Source organism: Hibiscus syriacus, unplaced genomic scaffold (assembly GCF_006381635.1).
Source record: "Hibiscus syriacus cultivar Baekdansim isolate YM2019G1 unplaced genomic scaffold, ASM638163v2 tig00111398_pilon, whole genome shotgun sequence".
NCBI classification, from domain to species: domain Eukaryota; kingdom Viridiplantae; phylum Streptophyta; class Magnoliopsida; order Malvales; family Malvaceae; genus Hibiscus; species Hibiscus syriacus.
In genome coordinates, this window is record NW_024063081.1 from 1,304,348 (window position 1) to 1,327,040 (window position 22,693).

The 22,693-nt window shown below is 34.5% G+C and overlaps 3 protein-coding genes, 1 non-coding gene and 1 pseudogene across 4 annotated transcripts; 3 read left to right on the top strand and 2 right to left on the bottom strand.

Moving 5' to 3' along the window:
- Positions 1-1,062: 1,062 nt before the first annotated feature.
- On the top strand, positions 1,063-1,838 carry LOC120161007 (histone H2AX-like). The gene is made up of 2 exons (XM_039171316.1): positions 1,063-1,356; positions 1,459-1,838. The coding sequence occupies exons 1-2, from the start codon at positions 1,159-1,161 to the stop codon at positions 1,678-1,680; spliced, it is 420 nt and encodes a 139-aa protein (XP_039027247.1). The 5' UTR covers positions 1,063-1,158; the 3' UTR covers positions 1,681-1,838.
- A 200-nt stretch (positions 1,839-2,038) lies between these two features.
- On the top strand, positions 2,039-2,111 carry TRNAA-UGC. The gene has a single exon. It is a non-coding gene; the product is annotated as a tRNA-Ala (tRNA).
- A 2,924-nt stretch (positions 2,112-5,035) lies between these two features.
- LOC120161241 (serine/threonine-protein phosphatase BSL1-like) lies at positions 5,036-11,101 on the top strand. The gene is made up of 21 exons (XM_039171508.1): positions 5,036-5,419; positions 5,510-5,570; positions 5,670-5,748; positions 5,851-5,930; positions 6,033-6,127; positions 6,547-6,646; positions 6,746-6,815; positions 7,401-7,502; positions 7,618-7,699; positions 7,789-7,959; positions 8,405-8,591; positions 8,683-8,884; positions 8,961-9,128; positions 9,202-9,440; positions 9,589-9,673; positions 9,770-9,868; positions 9,944-10,143; positions 10,224-10,299; positions 10,478-10,613; positions 10,688-10,827; positions 10,913-11,101. Exons 1-21 carry the CDS (start codon positions 5,215-5,217, stop codon positions 10,994-10,996), a joined length of 2,661 nt encoding a protein of 886 aa, XP_039027439.1. The 5' UTR covers positions 5,036-5,214; the 3' UTR covers positions 10,997-11,101.
- Positions 11,102-11,235: 134 nt separating this feature from the next.
- On the bottom strand, positions 11,236-12,663 carry LOC120161092 (protein VAPYRIN-LIKE-like). The gene is made up of 3 exons (XM_039171376.1): positions 12,391-12,663; positions 11,507-12,200; positions 11,236-11,408 (listed from the first exon to the last, which is right to left on the bottom strand). The coding sequence occupies exons 1-3, from the start codon at positions 12,661-12,663 to the stop codon at positions 11,236-11,238; spliced, it is 1,140 nt and encodes a 379-aa protein (XP_039027307.1).
- Positions 12,664-17,042: 4,379 nt separating this feature from the next.
- Positions 17,043-18,292, bottom strand: LOC120161242 (annotated as a pseudogene).
- Positions 18,293-22,693: the final 4,401 nt, after the last annotated feature.

Here is a 22,693-nt window from a genome sequence, read left to right on the forward strand (position 1 = left end):
TTTGGCAAATCGTAAAAAAGTTGGTTAAAATCGTATATTATAAAGAATTTTCGGTCACTGGGTTATTTTCTCTAGTTTTTATCCATAACAATCTTCTCACATGAGTTTAAATCCATAGTTTTTATCCACTCCTGAAATTATGGGAAAAGGCGAGAGAAGAAGGACGAGAGAGGAAGAGGAAGGGAGAAGGGAGAAGGGAGAAGGGAGAATGGAGAAGGGAGAAGGGAGGGATTTATTTATTTTTTTAAAAAAAATTTAATATGATAAATTGTCTTTAAATTTTAAGTTTTAAAATTATCAAAATACAATTAGTATCACTTAAAGAAATATTTTTATTATTATTAATATATGGAAAATACAAGTCAATATTTATTCGAAGATAAACTCTTAGCCATTTGATATTAAATGCTCACACCCTAGCACTTATGCTGCTTTAACCCGATATCTCAAGGAGCAATAACAATTCTTTTACTACCGAGGTCGCTTGATTTGTACACTTAACGGGATTTTTTAATTGTCGTTATGGTCGAGACACTTAAAATGATAACGTTTATAACGTTAGGTACCTGGATTAATTGAAATATAATTTAGACACTTAAATAAAAAAAATAGTATGATTTGAGCACTTATTTTTATATTAAGTCTATTATAAATATTTACAATTAAATTTAAATAGAAACTTAAAAATTTGAATCGACTCCAATCTTATAAACTTGATTCGGCTAAAAAAATTGAAGTCAACTCCAAGTTAAAAAAAATGAGGTTCCTCAAATCAAATAATTCAAAAAAATTTTATTTTATTTGACTGAAAAAAATTTCAAATCAACTTCAAGTTAAAAAATTGAGGTTAGTCAAATCAAATAATTCAAAAAAATTTAACTTCACTCGACTCAATTGAACACTCACTCTTAATTGAATAGTTAAAATCAAAATTAAAAGGTAATAAAAAATCAATTATTGTAATTTCTACGTCGGCAATCCGTGGCTCCCCTTTCTGATCCAATGAAAACTCGCAAGCAGTTTGCCACTCGCTTTATAAACGAACCTTTTTACGTCCTTATTCCAATTGATCATCATCGTTACAAAAAAACGCTAAAATTGAATTTTCCATAATCCCAAATCATTCCCAATACAAATAATCTAGGGTTTTAAACGAAGATGAGCTCTTCAGGATCAACAAAGGGAGGCAGAGGCAAGCCCAAATCCTCCAAATCCGTTTCCCGATCTCAGAAAGCCGGCCTCCAGTTCCCCGTTGGCCGTATCTCTCGCTTCCTTAAAGCCGGAAAATATGCTGATCGCGTTGGTGCCGGTGCCCCCGTCTACCTCTCCGCCGTCCTTGAGTACCTCGCCGCTGAGGTACGTGCCCTTCTTTTTTCACCCTATTCTTTTAACATTCCCCTTTCAAATGCAAATAGGAGGAAATTTGACTGTTTGGGTAAAAAAAACTTGTGGTTGCAGGTTCTTGAACTCGCTGGAAACGCGGCTAGGGATAACAAGAAGAACCGTATTGTTCCGAGGCACATCCAACTGGCCGTGAGGAATGATGAAGAGTTGAGCAAACTTTTGGGGACTGTTACGATTGCAAACGGTGGCGTTTTACCCAACATTCACCAGAATCTGTTGCCGAAGAAGAGTGGTAAAGGAAAGGGCGATATTGGCTCTGCTTCACAAGAATTTTAGACGATTTCATATCTTTTTTTAGGGGTGGTATGAGAGAGGGAGAGTCTGTTGTCGCTGGGTTGTTTCGTGAACATTCAATTGATCCAGCATAATTTTGATCTTGGCTGGCTTTTGCTTTTGTTAAATATAGCCAATAGGTTGTGCGAATTGAAATGCTATTCTTGTTCATATTCTATCTTCCTTTCATTTTGCAATAGTTTGCCGTTCTTTCAGTTAAGCCTGGGTTTACCTAGCATTGCCTGCGATGTTTCTGGTGTTTTAAGATAATCCGAATTGTGTAGTTTGGTGATAAATCAAATTTAGGTTTTCAGCCTGATATAATAAAATAAAAAAATTTCTTAAAGCCTGTTTTTCGATTGGGGATGTAGCTCAAATGGTAGAGCGCTCGCTTTGCATGCGAGAGGTACAGGGTTCGTTCCCCTGCATCTCCAAATCTCTTTGTCCTTTTGCTGTAAAAGATCAAATATGGATGTGCTGTGGTTTTCTCTAGTAATAATTACTTTCTGACAAGTCTTCGAAAATTTACAACTTCCCCGCTACATATCTCAATCCCATTAAGAGTTTTTGCTGGTCTTTTTGTTTCCAAGCGTTATGCTCATATTTAGTTCTGCAAGTATAGGTATCTAGTTCCTCAGTATGCTGAGGCTGAAGGGAAGCCTGAGGGATTTTCATGGTTAGCTTTGCTTCTTGCCTTATCAGATGTTTAGTTTAGGGGTTGGTGCCTTCTCAAGATCAGTGTCCATTTTGATGTCTTTTTGCCCATCATACTCGATCCTTGTTTATGTTTGAGAGTAGTCCAGATGTTTATAGGGCTTTAGCTTAGTTTCCTTGATAAGAAAGATGAAAAAAGGGAACTTGTTCTCTTGTGTTTTGGCCTTTGATCACACTTATTTTAGGGTGGCGAGCCTTGGTTCAGTAGTAGGCAGCACTTCAGTTCAGGGTCTGCATGAGACTAGATATTTTCTAAACCAATACAGATATGTGATAACATTTGGTTACTTGTGCGGTAGATTAAGTTCAAAGTGAAAAGGAATTCCTTTTCTTGTTAGCCGTTAAATATACCTTAAGGTCTGTCGATCTGAATTGTAGCAACTTAGCATGGTGAAGCTTTATAGCATTTGGTTGTGAAATTAGCATGGTTAAATATACCTTCATGAAGAAAATACAGATTCATAATATGCTTTTCAATAAATCTCGGTAAAAGAAGAGTAAATTAGTACGAATTTATTTAATAATAAGAGAACAAAATTATAATGATGATTTTTTTATTAACTATGTGATAATAAACGTTCATACCCCTACATACACAGTACTTTAACATTGGATCTCGAGGGATAACAACAATTTATTAACCACTGAAATCGTTTGATTCAACTATAATGATGATTCTCGGTGACAAAGGCAATGCTAGGTAAACCCAGGCTTAACTGAAAGAACGGAAAACTATTGCCAAATGAAAGGAAAATAGAATATCATGAAACCCTTGTTTTATATTATTCGTTTGATGCTATGAACAATAATGTAGCATATCAAATGCCCTTTCATGTTTATGGTGTTTTAAGATTAGTGAAATTTTACTTTATCAAAACGAAAATAACACTATTTGGTGTGGGGATGTAGCTCAAATGGTAAAGTGCTCGCTTTGCATTTTGAGAGGCACATGGTTCGATCCCCTGCATTTCCAAACGCCATTTTCTTTTTGCTGTAAAATAATCAAATGGATGCTCGTAGCGGAGATTGGAAGCATTGTTTTCCTTCTCATATCCACCGATGAGATTAAGGAAATTCCCGCCAAGGTCTTCACGTGAAAGAGGAATGTGGGTTCATCTGCTCTCAATTCGACAGTGTTGAGTTACTACTCTTCAACTGAACACAAGTATATTCATCAACACAAGCATGCCTTGAGCTGCTCATTATGCAGGCTCTTTATACAAGAATTGCAAGCAGTTACTGCCACACTAACAGCCTAACTAACTGCTAACAGACTCCTAACAATTGCTGACTCAGCTAACTATTATTTACACAGTTTACACAATTTGCACGTATACAACACACTCCTACGTGCATGTATATACCTCTAATAGACAGTTTCAAGGCTCTGCTTAGTTTTGTCCATACTCATGCTCTGTTTTCCTGCTGCCTCATGTATCCAACAAATTGGAACTCTAATCCTTCATCTATCTGGGGTTTTTTCTTTAGTAATAATTAATTACTTTCTGGCAAGTCCTCCAAAATTTACTATTTTATTATGTGTTTTCCATTGCTGGTTGTTTTTGTTTCTAAGCGTTATGCTCATATTTATCTTTTTTGAATGTATAGGTATCTAGTTCCTCACTATGCTGAGGCTTAAGTGAAGACTGAGGAATCCTTGTGTGGATATGGCCATTCTCGTTATGTAGGAAACATAACTATCTAGCAAAGTTTTTCTCTAATGGGGCTTTACCTATCATTGTCGTACTTTTAAATGAGTTGGATTAGAGATGGGAAAAGTGTTTAGATACCAGGAATATTACTGAGGCTATATGATATTTTTGCTAAATCATCTATTGCAATTGAAATGCGCCTGGATTTCTCACCCTTTGAAGTTGTTTTCCTTCGTAATCTATATGCAAAGAAGTTGTGTATAATTTCATTGACAGTTGTACCAAGGGGATTTCTCTTGCTAATTCATGATTCTCCTTGCATGTTAAGTTACTCTTTTAAACTAGAATGTTGTTTTAGTAAGTAATTTTAAGTACGAGAAGAATTGCAGTGAGTTAGTTGTGAGAATACGATGATTCTCTTTATGTGGGCAACATAATTATCCAACTTTGATATTTAGGTATAAATTATATGCAAGTGAAATTAGTTTGAGATTTAATGAGTCATACAATCCAACCATGACTGAGATATTGAAAGTTAAATCATTTTGGTTTTGAATTAAAGGAATTTGCTTGGTGCCAAACCTCACTTCTCTAGATTATTTTGTGAATAACATCAATGACAAAACTTCATTGATTTTTGGTACAACTTTTCAAAAAATGAAGTTAAAAAGGAAGAATTGTTGGAGAAAAACATCTATTCTTCACACCAAAACACGTGGTTATTGACAAAAACTTCGAAGAAAATGCTAAATTTTTCTTCAAACGTGTCAAAGTGATGCAATCAGGTAGGAGGAAGAAGCGTCACGGAAACCGAAGCATTGACCGAGTCGAGCCGCCGGGTTTCATTTCAACAAATCCCATTCTAGAACCCATCATTGCGTTTTTAGCCTTTTGGAGGATTAGAAAGCGAAGTTTGAGGTTCAAATTCAACAGTACACAGATTGCCATTTTCCAACGCGGATTCATTCATTTATTTCAAAATCAAACAGATTTACTTGTGTAAAGAAGAATGAATCCGAGAAAGGAGAAAATAAAGTTCATAAACTTTTAGTTTCGTACCCTTTACTATGCATGAAAAAGTAATTTAATTTTCTCGAAACACCCCGGAAAAGAATAAGAAAGTGGAAGAAAAAGTGCGGGTTAGGGGCTTAGGATTAGAGTTGGGTCCGTGATGGGTTCGAAGCCGTGGCTACAGCCGGCTCCCATTTATCGGACTTTGGAGAGTTTTTGGGACTCCGATGAGGATGCTCCTGGTCCTCGGTGTAGTCACACTCTAACTGCTGTTGCTGCTACTAAGACGCACGGTCCTAGACTTATTCTCTTCGGTGGTACCACCGCCATCGAGGGTGGCGCTTCCGCTTCTGCTCCCGGAATCAGTTAGCCTCTTTCTCTCTGTGGATTGTTGTTTATACTTACAATTTGTTTTTTATAGTAATTTTTCCTCAAATTTTTTTGGGTGGGGTTAGGATTGGCGGATGTTACGAATTCAGTTCATTCCTACGATGTACTTACTAGAAAGTGGACCAGGTGATTATTCTTTTCCTTTACCTTGTCATCTTAAGGGATTTTTTGTTCGAGTTGGAAATTTTAGCTGGTTACTTGGACTGTTTTTATTCAATTGTGCAGAATCAGACCCGCCGGCGAGCCACCTTCTCCTAGGGCTGCTCATGCAGCAACTGCTGTCGGCACTATGGTCGTGTTTCAGGTCAACAAAAACTGCAGAATGGTCGCTAAAGATTGCTACTTTCATATAAGTTTTTTTTTTTGGATTGGTCTTTCTAAATAGTTGTTTGCCTCTGTTGGTTAGGGTGGAATTGGTCCGGCAGGGCATTCTACTGATGATCTGCATATCCTTGATCTGACCAATAATAAGTTTAAGTGGCACAGGTGAGGTTCAGTTGTGTGGCTTTTGAAAATTCCTATTTGTAAATTGTTGTTTCAATATTATCTGATTTCTCTTAATCCTTTTGGCGGGTTTTCTTTGGCTAGAGTGGTGATGCAAGGGCAGGGTCCTGGACCTCGCTATGGCCATGTTATGGATTTGGTTGCTCAGAGATATCTTGTCATTGTAAGCGGCAATGACGGTATGACATTTTCAATTTTCTAGCTGTATTCTTTATTTACTTTTGTAGAAGAGACCATAATGCATCGAGTTCAATGAAGATACAGAAATAAACTTGTTTGTCTTGGTCAACTTATTCACTTTGTTGATTACTCTCTTCAATCTTCAATAGCTTTAGGCAACATCCTTTCCCTCTTAAATCCGTCTAGACGTTAGTTTGCTAGGTAGAACGTGGCTACTTTGATAAAGTGTTCCAAAGTATTTCCATCAGTATTACTATGTGGTAACACATTGCCTGTCTTACTATGTGGTAACCCAGATTGAAGAATGGTGAATTTTGTACGTTTTCAAGTTTGTCTCGTGATTTTCTCATGGTTTTGTTTGTTTGATTGCATTGATATCCGAGCAATGTTGCTCTTATTTCCTTTTATTTTTAAATAGGAAAAAGAGTCCTTTCTGATGCCTGGAGTCTGGATACTGGACAGAAACCATATGTATGGCAGAGGCTAAATCCTGAAGGTGATAGGCCATCTGCTAGAATGTGAGTTTGCTTATTGTTAACAATATACAAGCTATTAATGTATCTATATTTCCATAATATGTTTTCTAATTGTTCCCATTATTTATAATATCTTTATAGGTATGCAACCGCTAGTGCCCGCTCAGATGGCATGTTTTTGCTTTGTGGTGGAAGAGACTCTTCTGGGGCGGTATGATCTGCTCTCATTTAATTTATGCTTTAGGTTCACGTTACAATTTTTTGCTGAACTTATCAAGGTAAAAAGAGAGAGACTCTTAATTTTGTTTGGTTTGAGCTGTTGAAGTCGAAGTGATTGTACATAACCATTATTTAATCAGTCTTTGTTCTAATGACAAGATTGAGGCCCCAAGAATTTTGAGATCCCAGGTTAAAGTTTTGGCATGTGAAAATATCATTTGTGGGTTCAAGTTCAGCTTTATGCTAGTTTAAGTCTCACCAGGTGTAGGTTCAGATTTTCTAGTCTAGGCCCGAATATATTCCGATTATCAGTCTAATAGTGTGTTTTAATGATAGATTTTGGTTGTAGTTATTCGGATTGTAGTATTAATTGTAATTGTGATTTTACTTGTAACACTTCAAAAAGAAAAAAAAATTATGTGATAATGCTTAACATAAAGTTTTGATCTTTATGTTTTGTAACTTTGAATAGTCTATATCTAGCCTGGTATGATTTCCTGTCCAAACTATTCTAAATTGTCTGCCTAGGGGTGAGTTTCTGTTTTCGAATTTATCAATTACATATGTACTTTTACAGCCTTTGGCAGATGCACATGGACTGCTTATGCATAGGAATGGTCAGTGGGAGTGGACTGTTGCCCCTGGAGTCTCCCCTTCACCAAGGTATCAGCATGCTGCTGTAAGTATAAAGCACAGCTATTGAATATACTTGTTAAGAACATAAGACAACTTCAATATGTCTATGACACCTTGTTCGTTTAAAAACAATCAACCTGATATTTGCTTGCTAATAGGTTTTTGTTGGTGCACGATTGCATGTTACTGGAGGTGCACTTAGAGGAGGACGTGCTATAGAGGGTGAAGCTGCCATTGCAGGTAAGCTTCTGTATGTATTCTTGAGGTAATTGTCTGGAGTGTGTGTTTTGTGTATCTCAGGTTTCTTTTCTATGTTCTTTGTTTTATAGTACTGGATACTGCTGCTGGAGTCTGGCTGGACAGGAATGGACTTGCTACTTCCTCATGGAATGCTAAGGGATATGCTGAAGATGATCCTTCTTTGGAACTTATGCATCGTTGTCGCCATGCATCTGCTTCTGTTGGTGTTCGAATATATATTTATGGTGGCCTTAGAGGAGGTAATGATGTTAAAGTTTTTTCTGAAAGTTGTGTAAATGGACTTGTTATTATGAACTGGTTTCATTTTGTCTAGTTAACATAAAAGTAGAAGTCCAATTAAGGTAAAGTTTGGGAAGTTGACTTCAGTGAGCATGGGTGATGTAGTTACCAAAAATAGAACTGTAAGTAAGGACTAGCACCAATATGGTCTAGTATTGAGAACTTCATCGTAGGTTCATGTGACTTCTTACTCTCAAGCCACTGCAAACTCATGCTTGTCTGCATTAGAAATTTGTGTATCCGATATGCACACATACTCTCGCAGCTATATGACATCTCTGCTTTTTCCTTGCTTTTGACAGTGATAGATAACAACTTTGATTTGTTTATCTTAACCTTTTGTGTTCACATTTTTCCTTTTTGAGCTATGTTTAATTGCATAATAAATTATTTTATTTTCCACAGATATGCTCTTAGATGATTTCCTAGTTGCAGAAAATTCACCATTCCAGTCCGACATCAATTCTCCTATATTAACCTCTGAGAGAGTCTCAAATTTAACCAGCCCTAGGTTTAATCAACCTAATTTAAGTTTGTTGCCAACAATAGCTTCAGATAATATTCCGGAGTTCTCTTCATCTGGGGGCATGAGGTGTGACTTGAAGCTCTCTCTCTCTCATTCATGTGAGTATATACACACCACCTATGGGATTATCGATTGATGATGAATCTTTATCTTATAGCATAGACAAAAATTCAATGGAGAAATTGAGGGAGGCTTCTGCTGCTGAAGCTGAGGCAGCAAATGCTGTCTGGCAAGCTGCACAGGCTGCATCTGCTGTTCCTCCAGAGGAAACATATGTGTCTAATGGCAATGCACCTGCTTCCGAAACAAATTCAGATGCTAGTGGTAATGAGGCTGGTGTTCGCCTTCATTCTAGAGCTGTATGTATATCGCAAACACGTCTGAATAGCTCTCTAGGTGTGCATCCACAATATTCTTATGGTTCTTTTACTTCAGGTTGTAGTTGCTAAAGAGGCGGTAGGGAACCTGGGTGGGATGGTTAGGCAGCTATCCTTGGATCAATTTGAGAACGAGAGTAGACGGATGATTCCCTCTAATAATGACCTTTCCTATCCTACCAGAAAGTTTGCTCGACAGAGATCTCCTCAAGGCTTGCATAAAAAGGCAAGCATTAAATGAGTTTATTTGTTTTCTATTTAAAAATTTATTGTAGCTTAATGTTATATTTATTTTTCAGGTTATTTCTACATTGCTTCGACCCCGAAACTGGAAAGCGCCCACTAATAGGAGGTTTTTCTTGGATTCATATGAAGTGAGTGAGCTTTGTTATGCTGCTGAACAGATTTTTATGCAAGAACCTACAGTGCTTCAGTTGAAAGCTCCAGTAAAAGTCTTTGGTGACCTTCACGGGCAGTTTGGTGATTTAATGCGGCTATTCGATGAGTATGGATTTCCTTCAACAGCTGGAGACATTACGTAAGTTTGGTAGTTACGCTGCTTGTGCAAGTTAGATGAATCCCCGTCATATTTGAATCTTTAGGCGTATGACTATTACTTCCTACTTTATCATAGGTTCTGCTATTTTTCTCCAAAATTTCTTATTCGACGGTGTTTTGTTTTTTAGGTACATTGATTATCTATTTTTAGGAGACTATGTTGATCGAGGACAACACAGCTTGGAAACAATAACATTGCTTCTTGCTCTTAAGGCAAGCTTCGGGATCAAATGAGCCTTGGTTTAACTATGAATGTGTCTTGTGTTGTTTCTTACTGAACTAGTTATCTTGTTTGTTATGATTGTGCAGATTGAATACCCTGAAAATGTTCACTTGATTCGTGGAAACCATGAGGCTGCTGACATAAATGCGCTCTTTGGTTTTCGTATTGAATGCATTGAGAGAATGGTCTGAATGAGCATTCATATGTCAATTGATTATTTACTTTAACAAGAAAATGTGCTTATTACCATCTATCTGTAGGGGGAGAATGATGGTATCTGGGCATGGACACGCTTCAATCAACTATTCAACTATCTTCCACTTTCTGCTCTTATTGATAAGAAAATTATCTGTATGCATGGCGGCATAGGAAGATCTATATATTCAGTTGAACAGATAGAGAAACTTGAGCGGCCAATAACAATGGATTCAGGATCCATTATTTTAATGGACCTATTATGGTATGTATTTTTTCAAACCCTTGCTCTAATTTATATATATTTTTCTGCAGATTAATCCCGACTTTCATTTGCCTGGTCAGGTCTGATCCAACAGAAAATGATAGCGTAGAAGGTTTGAGACCCAACGCCAGAGGTCCAGGTCTAGTCACTTTTGGGGTATGAATGTTATTGCTTTATGTGTAAAATAGTTATCAATACTTAAATTTGATAGATATAGGAGCCGATAATGATTGGCGCCAAGGTTCAAACTTTCTAGTTTGAATTTACGCAAGGGATACTGCCTTTTCCTGTTTTGTGAACAATAACCTACAATGATTTATGTTGCCATATGCAGCCTGATCGTGTGACGGACTTCTGTAAGAAAAACAAGCTACAACTTATTATAAGGGCTCATGAATGTGTAATGGATGGGTTCGAACGATTTGCTCAGGGTCAATTAATTACTCTTTTTTCTGCAACTAATTATTGCGGTACGCAAACCACATTGAGTCACATTCTAGTGCAGGCTTATCTTTTTGCTGCCTAATCCAGAATATGCACCCAGGTACCGCGAACAATGCCGGAGCTCTATTAGTGGTCGGTAGAGGATTGTTTATAGTCCCAAAGTTGATCCATCCCTTGCCACCTCCCTTTCAGTCCCCAGAAACATCACCAGAACGGGCTGCAGATGACAAATGGATGCAGGTAATCTTTATAAACTCTGACAAATAAAGCATACTTGCTTACTGCGTCTACATCGGTATTTTATTATGTTGATATTGCACCACAGGAGCTGAATATCCAAAGACCACCAACACCAACTCGTGGTCACCCTCAACCCGGACATGATCGCAGCTCACTTGCATATATATGAACACGGAATAAAAATGTTTTGTAACATACAAATATATGATACTGGAGTCCAATGTTTACTTGAGAAGGTCGATTCTTACATAAATTTCGAGAAGGCTCGTTTGTTTACTCCAGTGTTTTTGCCATTGTACACTATATAGCAGTAACACCATCGGCTAATCTCATATTACAGTGAAAATTTACAGAATTGTACAACTACAAACTAGGAGAAAAAAAAATAAAAAACATGCAAATTATCAATCAAGCTCGTTCCCTCTCGTCATTACGCCAAGGCTGAACAATACAACTCTGATAACAACGATGATTCTTAGAACCATCGGATTTCAATCTAACCCCCATCCCCATACCTTTGAGACTCTTCAAATCACCTTTAGCACCTTGTCCGATCAACAACAAAGCAACTTCAACATGCCCTGCCTCCACGCACAATGCAACGGTGTATACCCATTATCATTGACAACGTTGTCCTCGCCACCGTATCCAAGCAAAGTCCGAACACTCTCGAGTTTACCTTTGAATGCCGCCCTATGTAGAGGCCTCGACCCATTTTGGTCCCTCCCATTCACGTTCGCCCCTTTACCTATGCAACTCTTTATCCCATTCACATCCCCGGGCCAAGCGGCGTGGCTCAAAGCTTCGCTTAATTGCAGCGAATCGTACACATTCGAACAGTCATTTTCGAAGGCGAGTGCAAATGCGGTCTTCCCTTGTTTGTTCAATGCGTATTTGGTGTAATTTGATGCCTCTAACAAGCATTCCACGATGTCTAAATGACCTCCCTTGGCAGCTAAATGAAGTGGGGTGCATTTGTTAATATCTAAAACATCAGGGCTGGCACCTACTGTTAAACAAAATCGAGTCACTTCGGTGTATCCGTGGATTGCAGATATGTGGATTGGGGTTCTACCGTGAAAATCTACTGAATCTATCGAATCCGTGTTTCCATAAGCTCGAAACAAAGCATCCATCAAATCCACACTGTTTATTGCTGCTGCATAGTGAAAAACATGGTCAACTGAGTTATCAATTTCACAACCAGAGGAAATCAAGACATTGACCACATCAAGATGCCCAGCTTCAACAGCTAAGGAGATCAAGGATCTTCCATTTGAGTCCTTATGATTTACATCTCCACCACGATCGATTAACGAACGGACCAGATTGGCTTTCCCTGAAACCGCAGCGGATTTGAGTAACACCGTGAGCTGATTCCCAGAACACCCAGAAATTGCTTTGTTCAATAAGAGATTGATATCTGAAATTTGGGTATTGCCGGAAATGAGATGCTCGACCACTTAAGAACCCAGAAAGGAGATCGGAAAAGTAGCATCCTTGAATATGTGGGGTCTGGGCTTGGAAAACCGACGGCGGAGATCATCGTGGTTGGCAAGGAACCATGGTGGTTTTGACGGTGATGGCATCGGGAGGGTCGGTCAAAGGAGGTTGATCGGACGGCTGGGAGAGGAGAGTGTAGGATGAAGATGAAAGGGGAGGGATGATGGAAAGAGGCTTGTTGAAAGATAAGAAAGCTGGGGTTTTTGTGGATAAAGAAACGGCAACAGACATGGTGTGCATAAGATTTGTTAAAGTGAAAGTTGTGGAGCTCTTCTGACCTCTAATGAATACTAATTCGATTCCCTTAACATCTGCTTTCACTAATCTGTCCATGGAGTAACCAAGTTCCGGCCTTTTTTTCCCTGGAAATTTTTTAGATTTAAGAGGGGCTTGGTTGGTTGCCGAGAAAAAATAAAGGAAGACAAAATAAGTTAATTACTGGGTTGTTTAATTTAATAGTTATTAATTTTTAATGTTAAAAGGGTGGGTTTAGGTTTGAATGGAGCAGGTGAGGAATGAATTTGAAGATCAAACATTGAAAGCAAGAAAGGGTCGTTGAGCTGCGTTTTGAAACGTGATATTAGGTATTTAGTTTCAGAATATAATATAAGGTCTAATTTTGTAACATTCCATTTTATTCGTAATTTAAGATTAGATATATATTAAACTTAATAAATGTTTTTAATCATAAAAGAAAATATTATTATTCTTTTTAAATAATTTAAATTTGAATAATTGTATCTACATGTTTTATGTGTATAGTCAATAAACTAATTTTTTTAAAATATATATTATATTATAATCACCTCAAATTATCTAATAAGAAAAAAAAGATTACATATATCTTGTATCCCAACTAAAGGTCTCCCACACACTATTTTCTTACCTCACAACCACGTAGCTTGAAAGTAATAACTATGTCAGTAGACATCATTATAAATATGATTTTTGTTATATCTCATTCAGTAAATTAATGTCCAGTTTAGACGGTCGTTAATTTTATTATAAAAAATTATTAAGTTTGAAATATATGAATAATCAGATGATTATTTTAACTTTTAATAATTATAAAAATTTATAAAATAATAATTTATAATTAAAAAATTATAACTTTTAATAGTTAAAAGATTTAGTCTATAAAAATTTAATTATATTTGTTGAATTTTAAAAAGGTATGAGCAGGACAAAAAAGCACTTTTTGGTGATTGATGAAAAGATGAAGCGCATCCTTGAACAAGAAAATTGGGTCTAATTTTCGGCGTTTTTTTTTAAAAAAAAATCATTTTTTTAATTTAATATTTTTGATTTAACATCTTTTGTAATAAGGTGCGTCTCCTATATTACAATATACGCTGAGTTGGCATCACGTGGGGTAAGGCGTGCCTTATGCTAACACGGATACACGTGTGAACGGGCGAGGGTATGTTGATAATTAAGGGTATGACACAGCGCAGGGGTCGCGTCTTACCTGTGATTCTGACACGCGTGAAAAAGGCGCGGGCTCTGCCTCGTGCTATACCCTTAATTACCAAATTATCCCCGCTCATTCACACCCATCCCTCCCTATAAATACCCCCATTCTCAATCACTTTCATTACACCAAATCCTCTCAACTTGATCAACTTATTCAGCCAGCCCATAGTATGAGCTTAATGGCTGAACTCGAACAGCACGCACTCGAACAAACTTTGCATACATCTCAATATCGCCGTCTGAATAATTACTTTGAGAATCAACCATCATTTCAACATCATCATTGTTCGATAGTTCGAACGTTGTATAAATTAATGGCAACAATGATGTTGAAAATTTGTACTGCAACGACAAGATTCTTCTACTACTTCCAACATGAACCTTCCTCGAAATCTTCGTTATCAGCTCCTTAAGAGTTATGTTTCTCTTGAATGATATTTTAACACGCTCATTTGATACGAATACAACGCCGGTTTCATCTTCTCGAATTTCTCCATCATAATAAACAATAGCTGAAAGTTGCGTCATTCTTAGAGTTTAAAATTGCAACAATATTATATCTGCAAAAAAAACAGAAACAAACCTAATTAAATAAATAATATATGATCAAAAATATAACAGAATAAATTTTTTACACATAAACTTAAATAATATAATTTTATATTATTACCTGCACCGCAAAAATATTTTGACGTATGCTCCGACTTTCTAATTCTACAAACACATAAATTAATTGAAAACAATTAGTATAATATTTTTTCAAATAATTCAAAGTATTGTTAGTGAGAGAGTTTACGGGAGATGGCTATTTATAGCCGAGAGAGGATGCCTTAAAGTCGAGAAGTTTGGAAAAATAATGCAAGGCGCGGTCTTTGCACCGCACCTTGCATGCTGCATGTTTGATAATTGAGATAATTGAATAGCGCGGCCATTGCCTCGCGCTATATCTTACGTGACGTAAGGTGCGGCCCTTGTCCCGCGCCATACACACGTGTATCCATGTCAACATAAGGCGCGTCTTACTGTAAAAGGTGTTAGATCAAAAAATATAATTTAATCGGTACCTGATCGAAGATATTAAATTAAAAAGATGATTTTTCGGAAAAAAACACCCTAATTCGCAGCGTGACATTTTCAAGGAGACGACACCATTTGTTGTTTGAACCAAAAAAGATTAATCAGCTGACTGTTATGCTTTGGATTTACTTATCATTTTTTTCTTTATCAGGACTTTGAATGTGTATTTAAAAAATAAACTTACAAGTAATTATATAATAATATAGGGTTGGCTTAAATCATTTGTATAATTTTTATAAAAAAAAAGTCAACTAAGGGACCAAATTGTATAAAATAGGATTTAATTGTAAAAGAATAATTTTGTTGTTAATAATAGGAATTGAATTTATACAAGTATTCTACTGTGTTAATGGAGCATGTGGTTTAAATTTAGTCAAAAATGAACTTAAAACGAATGAGTAATTTGAGAAATAAGACAATCATGCAAAGTTGATGGACTAAATTTAAAAAATTAGAAAAATAATTTTCAAAAGAGGTAATTGAAGTTAAAATGGTATTCTACAATAGTTTAGGAGTGTGATTCAAATTTGGTAAAACAATATATACTTAAAATGAAGAAAGAAAAGAATAAACAAAGAAATCAAAGACTAAAGTGTAAAACAACTAAATTCAAATTTTTATTTTTTTCAAATTAAAAAATTTGAACTCGAAAACTGAAATTGAAATATGAGTTGGTTCCATTAACTCAACTCGAATAATTTAAAATTTTAAAAATTAAAATTTTTAAATTGAATTAAATTTTGTTCACCTTTAATTATTAGATGGGAATCTGAAAGAATAAACTTGGAGATTCTAATTAAATAACATGGGATTGGCTTAAATTACTTGTTTCAGAATATAATAATGCTTATAGAGTGCATAGATTGAGTAATTCTAAACCACCTTCTTTCTTTTTTAAATAAACATTGGATTGGTTAAGTTACTTACCTATGGTTTGGGTAGAAATCATCTAGACGTTATTTTTTCAAGTTTATAATGACGTTCTTAGGTTTAATGATATCGGTGTTTTAAATAAAACTCATTTATCATTATAAATATGATAATATTTTTATTAAACCGATATGATTTTAAGGTAATATTTATTTTAAATATTCTAAACCATTTACGATGAATATTCACACACCTCTATAAACGTTAGGACTCAAATCCATAATCTATATAAACAATAATTATTTCTTTGTTTCTTTAATCATAAGATAACTTAATTTATGTATAAATCAAAATTTTAAATTCCATTTATTAAATTATAATCATACAAGAATTAAATAAGATAAGTTTTTGCTCTCATGCAAAATCCTAATTTTTTTAAAAAAAATCTATAAATTCGTTCTATCAAATGGATTTTTATAAATATGAGATGAATGAAATATAATATATGTTTAAAGATTTTGAATCTTTTAAAAATGAATGTTTATACTTTTGTCTATGCGGTGTTCAAATTCAAAATATTAAGGATAACAAGAAATCCTTTAACCAGTAACATTATAATTGTATTAATATTAATTTATTTTTTAAACGAAATTTACTTTCAACATTTATATTTAAAATATATAAATTTAAATACATAGAATAATTTCAAAATTTTATATATATGAACAATTATCTAAAAGATGGGCTTAAAAGAATTGTCAGGTGTTTGGTTGCTTAGCTCGTGGCTGTGAGGCTGATCTGTGCAATTAGAGCTTCTATTCTATGTTCGTTATCTGGCTTTTTGGTGATGACTATACAAATGGCTATATTAAATTAGTCTCATGCAGGCACCTTTGCCAAGAACTTGGTTTAGGCCTATAGGCCCATTTGAGTTTTGCTATATTTTTATCATTTATTTCAAGCTTTAATGTAACTTTTATTTTTATTTTAAAAATATAGGTTATTTTGGTTTTATCTGGAAATATTTTGTAAACATCAATTCCAATTCTAATTATTCAGATCATTTATCTGTATATTTGTAATCATAATAAGTTCAAATATATATTGTGAGAAATCATTAAATTAACGTTGACAAGTTTACGATAATCAAGAGCATAGTAAACCACTAAATAACCATTACAAATAAATAACATAACATACAAATTACAATTCATAATGTTTTTGAAAATTTTTCATCTACCTAGAAAAACAAACAAATGAATGAATGAAAAATTTCTTCCCAAAGTACCCCTACAATGCAATATAAAATTACAGATCTAGCCTTTCCATTCGTTGCAGAGGGCAGTAGGCCTAGTCTTCTCCGTCTCCCCCTTCAACGGACAGGGCGTCTGTACAGGCGGCACCATACAGTTATACTGTATACACAGGGAAATGCTTCGAGGGATCTCCGCCGTCGGATTAATCTCGATTCCGGTCAAATAATTATGCTGCAAATAAAGTGTCTGTAAGCTAGCGGATAACAAACGGTCGACCAAGCTGACCGGGACCTGACCAGTGAACCGGTTGTGATTCTAGTAAAGATTCTGCACCGTCGAGAACATTGGTGATATCTGACCGGAAAGCATGTTGTGGCTCAGATCGACGGTCGAGATTCTCACCTGATCAGACAGTTGGACTAGACCGTCAAACGAGTTTCTTTGCAAGTGAAGGTTTATAATAGGAAATGAGAACAACGGGACAGGAATTGAACCAGTAAAACGGTTAAAACTCAAGTCTACGAAGTTTAACTGGTCGAGCTGGGATAGAACACCGTCCACCGGTCCCGTCAGCTTGTTCCAGGAGAGAGAGAATAACTGGAGAGAAGGAGGGAAGGAGTCGGGGAGCGAACCGGTGAGCGCATTGCGTTTGAGGTCCAGCCGGGTTAGGGCTTGGGAGAGAAACGGAGGGACCGAACCGGAGAGGTTGTTGTGGCAGAAAATAAGGTTGGTTAACTCCGGTAGGGTGCCGATGGAACGAGGGATTCTTCCGGTGAGTCGATTGTAGCTGAGATCAAGCGTTTTAAGGCTTCTCAATCGACCAAGACTCGCCGGAATATTTCCGGAGATGAAATTCCGGGTGATGGCAAGAATCCGAAGGTTCTTCAACTGCGAGAATAAACGAGGCAAACGCCCGAAGACCCCACCAGGAACAATGGAAAACTCGGTAAGTGCTGATAGTTTACCAATGGCGGGGTCTATCCTTCCGGTTAATCCGGGAAAACCAGCACGCTGATCACCCAGATTAAGAGCTACTACCTTATCGGACTCACAGTAAACTCCGGTGAAGTTACAAGGATCGGAGGTAAAATCCCAGGAAGCAAGAAAATTAGAGCCCGGCAAATCATTGAGAGACTTTCTAATCAATTGTAAAGCTAAAAAATCGAGTGGGTCTAAAATCGCAACAGCCAAGAATCTACACTGAAGCAGAGCAACTAAAAACAGAGCATAAGAAGAAACCACTCTCTTTCTTCCCATTGAAGCACAGAGTTTGGGTTTAGAGCGACTTACACAAGAGGAGGGCTCTGTTCTTAACTATCAGATAAAAATGAAATGGAAACAACAAATAATGGATTCTACAAGGACATGCAGAGCTTTGAGGCCTAAGCCTTACTGTTGTAAAGGACTGATTCCGACAATGTATATTTATTTTACTCTAGTGTTTTTATTTGTTTGTTTCTTTATTGGGATAGGTTCGGGCTCAAACGGTTTTCCGAACCTACTCGTAAGGTACAGATTTAGGTTCGGTTCATGGCTGAAGCTGTTATAGTACAATTATGTTCGCTTATTAAAAGTAGCGTACGACAGAAGCAATTTACTTTTCGGATCCAGGCAATCTCATGCCATAACCTCTCAAGTCTCAACGCCGGAAAATTTTATTTATTTATTTAATAAAAGTTTTTCATATATAAATATAAAATTTTAAGTGTAAAAAGTGTAAGGGTAAACTATATCAAGGACCACTTAATTATTTTGTCCTTTTACTTTAACCATCAATCTTTTAATTTATTCAATAAGACCACCTAAGTATTTAATTGTTGTCAATCAAGCCACTGGTCATTAATATTAAAAGGAACGTGTCAGTTCAAAAACTTGATATAATTACACATTTGGTCACTGTTATTTACATATTCTATTAATTTGGTCCTAATTTTAATAAATTAAAATAAATTTAACCATCGAATCGGATGGTGCTATGTGTCACCCTCTGGTAGAAAGAAAACAAACAACATAAAAATATGAGGGTTAACTTCATATGGATTTAAGTACTTGCTGTTTGTTTTCTTTCCACCAGATAATGACATGTGTCACCCTTTGATTGGTGGAAAATAAAATTATTAAAACAAAATAAATTAAAATAAACTTGGTCATCCAATCAAATAGTGACACGTGTTGTGAAACCTGACGTTAGTGACACATGACACCATCTTATTCGAGAGTTAAGTTTTTAATTTATTAAAATTAGAATCAAATTAATAAAAAATGTAAGTAACAGTGACCAAATGTGTAATTATACCAATTTTTTTAACTACCGTTAAATGTTAACAATTAAATAGTTGAGTGATCTGGTTGACAAAATTGAAAGATCGATTGTTAAAATAAAGAGCAAAATAGTTAAGTGGTCATTGGTATAGATTACCCAAAGTACAATACAAATTCATGAACTTTTAATTTTAGGATAAACTATATCATTGACCACTTAACTATTTAGCCTTTTTACTTTAATCATCAGTCTTTCAATTTTTTCAATCCTATCATTTGTTGTATTAAAGACAACATGTAATATATATACTATATCTTAGTGTATAAATGCAAGCTCATAATATTTTATAATCTTAAATTTTAAAAATGTGTTTTATTTTTATCTTAACTTATTAGATATATTTTATGTTAATTTTAGATTAAAAATATATATTATTTTTATTTAACTTAAAATTTATATTTTAGTCTTATCTTAAATTTTAAAAATAAATATTTTTATCTTAATTTAACAATATTAAAAAATATATATATTTTGTTATTTTCTTAACTCAAATATTTATATTTTATTCTTATAATATTTAAAAACATTCTTGCATTAACTTAAAAATTCAAAAAAATATTATATGCATATTAAAATTAAAATTAAATATATTTAATAAGTTAAGAAAAAAATATTTTTAAAAGTTAAGATATAAAAAATATTATGAGTTTATATTTATACACTAAGATATATTATATATATTAAATATTGTCTTTATTTCGTCAAAAATCAGGCTTGGCTCAATGGTTAGGGGTATGACATTGTCTGATTTAAGGATTAAATTTTTTATTTTATTAAAATAATATTAAATTGTGAGAATATAGAAATAACAAGGATAAAATATGTAATTATATTAAAATATTTAACTATCATGTCATCTAATATGTTAAATGTCGTTAACGATTGATAGTTAAAATAAAAGTGTTAAATAGTTAAGTGGTCTAATTTACCTTTAATTTTAATAATCTATTTATATTTATTTGATTATATTAAATTACTATAAATTAAAAAAATTTAAACAGAACAATTAAATCTTATCACGTGTAATTAATTTATTATTTCATTCTTTAGATTCCAAATTTTAATAAAGTTAGAAAAAACTCATGCTATTGAATCTAAAAATTTGATAATGAAAGGGTATAATAGTCGATTAATAGATTAAATATCGATAGTTATATGATAATTAATAACCAGTTGCTCTAGTGGGAAGATATATTATATTCCTTAAACAAGGTCAAAGGTTCAACTTCTAATGTTTACGAATGAAATAAATTGAATGGAGAGAGTCACTCCACTATAATAAGCATCTACAAAACTTGATTTGAATTAATCAGTTAATAAATTAGATACTAATAATTAATTCAAAAAAATTAATAATTATTTTATTTTATTTAATTAAGAGTAATCACCTACATTATCAATGGTTAACGGATTGCTAAGTTGGCGTGATAATTAAATAAAACAAAAAAATATATAATTTTCATTGAGAAGACAAAAGTAAAGAGACGGGCCCCACCCATCAAACTAGGACAGAAGGGGTAAGAGTAAGGTCTGAACAAAACAAAGGTTAAGTCAAAGACTGAATGGCAAAAATTAAACACAAAGCTAGATCTGCATGTCGATTCCATGGACCAGAATGATGGAGAAATGCAGAAATAGATGAATCTATGGATAGAGACATCGCGTCAGAAAAGAAATATCACCGATGAGCGGTGGAAAGGGGAACCATGGGGCATGGGACCGAAAGCAATAAGACACGTCGTGCCGTTTTGTATTTCAGGAACTTTAACAGTATCTTAAAAGGAATTAAAAAAAACCCTTCAACAAAAACAACTTAGATTTAGCAGAGTTTTGAAGTCATTTGATGCTTTGGCCGGCAAAATAATCAAACTTGTGACTCCCTAGTCTTGTTCACGTTGATGCTGAGTTTCTTTAACCTTTACATTTTTGTCAAATCTTTAAGAGTGCATGAGTTGCTAATCACGAAACCCTTAAGGACTTGGAGCTTCTCAAGCTTAGACAAGTTTTTGGGAATGTCTTGAAGCAAATAGCACTCGTAAGTGAGCTTCTTGAGTAAACTAACCTCTCTCGAAAGCTTCTCCAGATTGTGACAAGCACTGAGATCCCTCAAGAGTTGTAAAGCTTAGAGAGAGATTTTGGGTGCTCGTAGATTTCCATCAAGACTAAAAAACCTCAACTTATTCACATTCTTTAAAAAATCTGTCTTCTCCACCTCCAGATGTCGCTCGGCTGAGCCTGTTCTCTCCCACCTTCCCAGATAAAGCACGCCTATGTTGTTCATCTTAGGGAACAACTCCTCCAGCAGTTCTGGAAACTGCTTACTCACATTCCACAACATTTTTAACTTAATTTTCCAGATATTCTACTCGCTTTTTCTCCTCCTTCATCTTCTTTTCCGCCGCCTCCTACAACTTCTTCTTATCCTCCTTGTACCTTTTTCAGACAAAGTTTGGAGACGGTAAAGCCTAAAATCAGTGGTGAAATCACGATTTAAGAGGATTGGTTTAGTTCCTTGTATTTCACTTTTATATTATTTTTTAACTTAATCCACGTGGAAAATAATATATATTTTATTTTACATATTACAGTGTCAAATTAACAATTCGTTAATATCTAATGACAATTAACTATTGATGACTATATTATGATTATATTTTAATTAAATGGAAATGAAAGTGACTAATATTAAGTTTTTTTAATACAATGAGGAAAAATGAACAAATATTAAACAAAACTAATCAATTTTGTAGTTTATCCAATTTTAAAAATTAATATTAAAAAATCAGAAATTAAAATTAATAGAACCAAATAACCGATAAACTGTTCAATAAATTAACCAAAATACATCCTTACAAGGTGACGCTGGCTTTTAAGGACAAACAACGTCATTTTCAGCATGATGAGGATGTGGAGACAACATCAGAGGATGTTTGGCCGTACAAAAACGCCTATATGGAGCAGAAAATGTCTCTCTATAATAACAAAAGTTGTTGAAATTAATTAAATCCATGCATCTTATGTACATGACACGGGACAAGCTGATTTTTTGGGCACTTCGACTCTAATCAGAAAATATATTATTTATACTTGATTCCGTTTTGTTCCAATAAATTTTAACTTTTTTTTTGTTCTTAAACTCACCTTGATTTTTAGATTAAAACCTCAATCTTGATAAAATTTAATTAGAATATATTAATATTTTAAAATAGTTAAAATAATATATTTTATAATAATTTCTATATTTTTAATAATTAAAGAATATATTTTAACAATATGAAAATAAAAATATATAAAATATAAAATATTATATATATAATAAATTAATAATTTATATAATATATAATTATATAACTTGATAATTTTT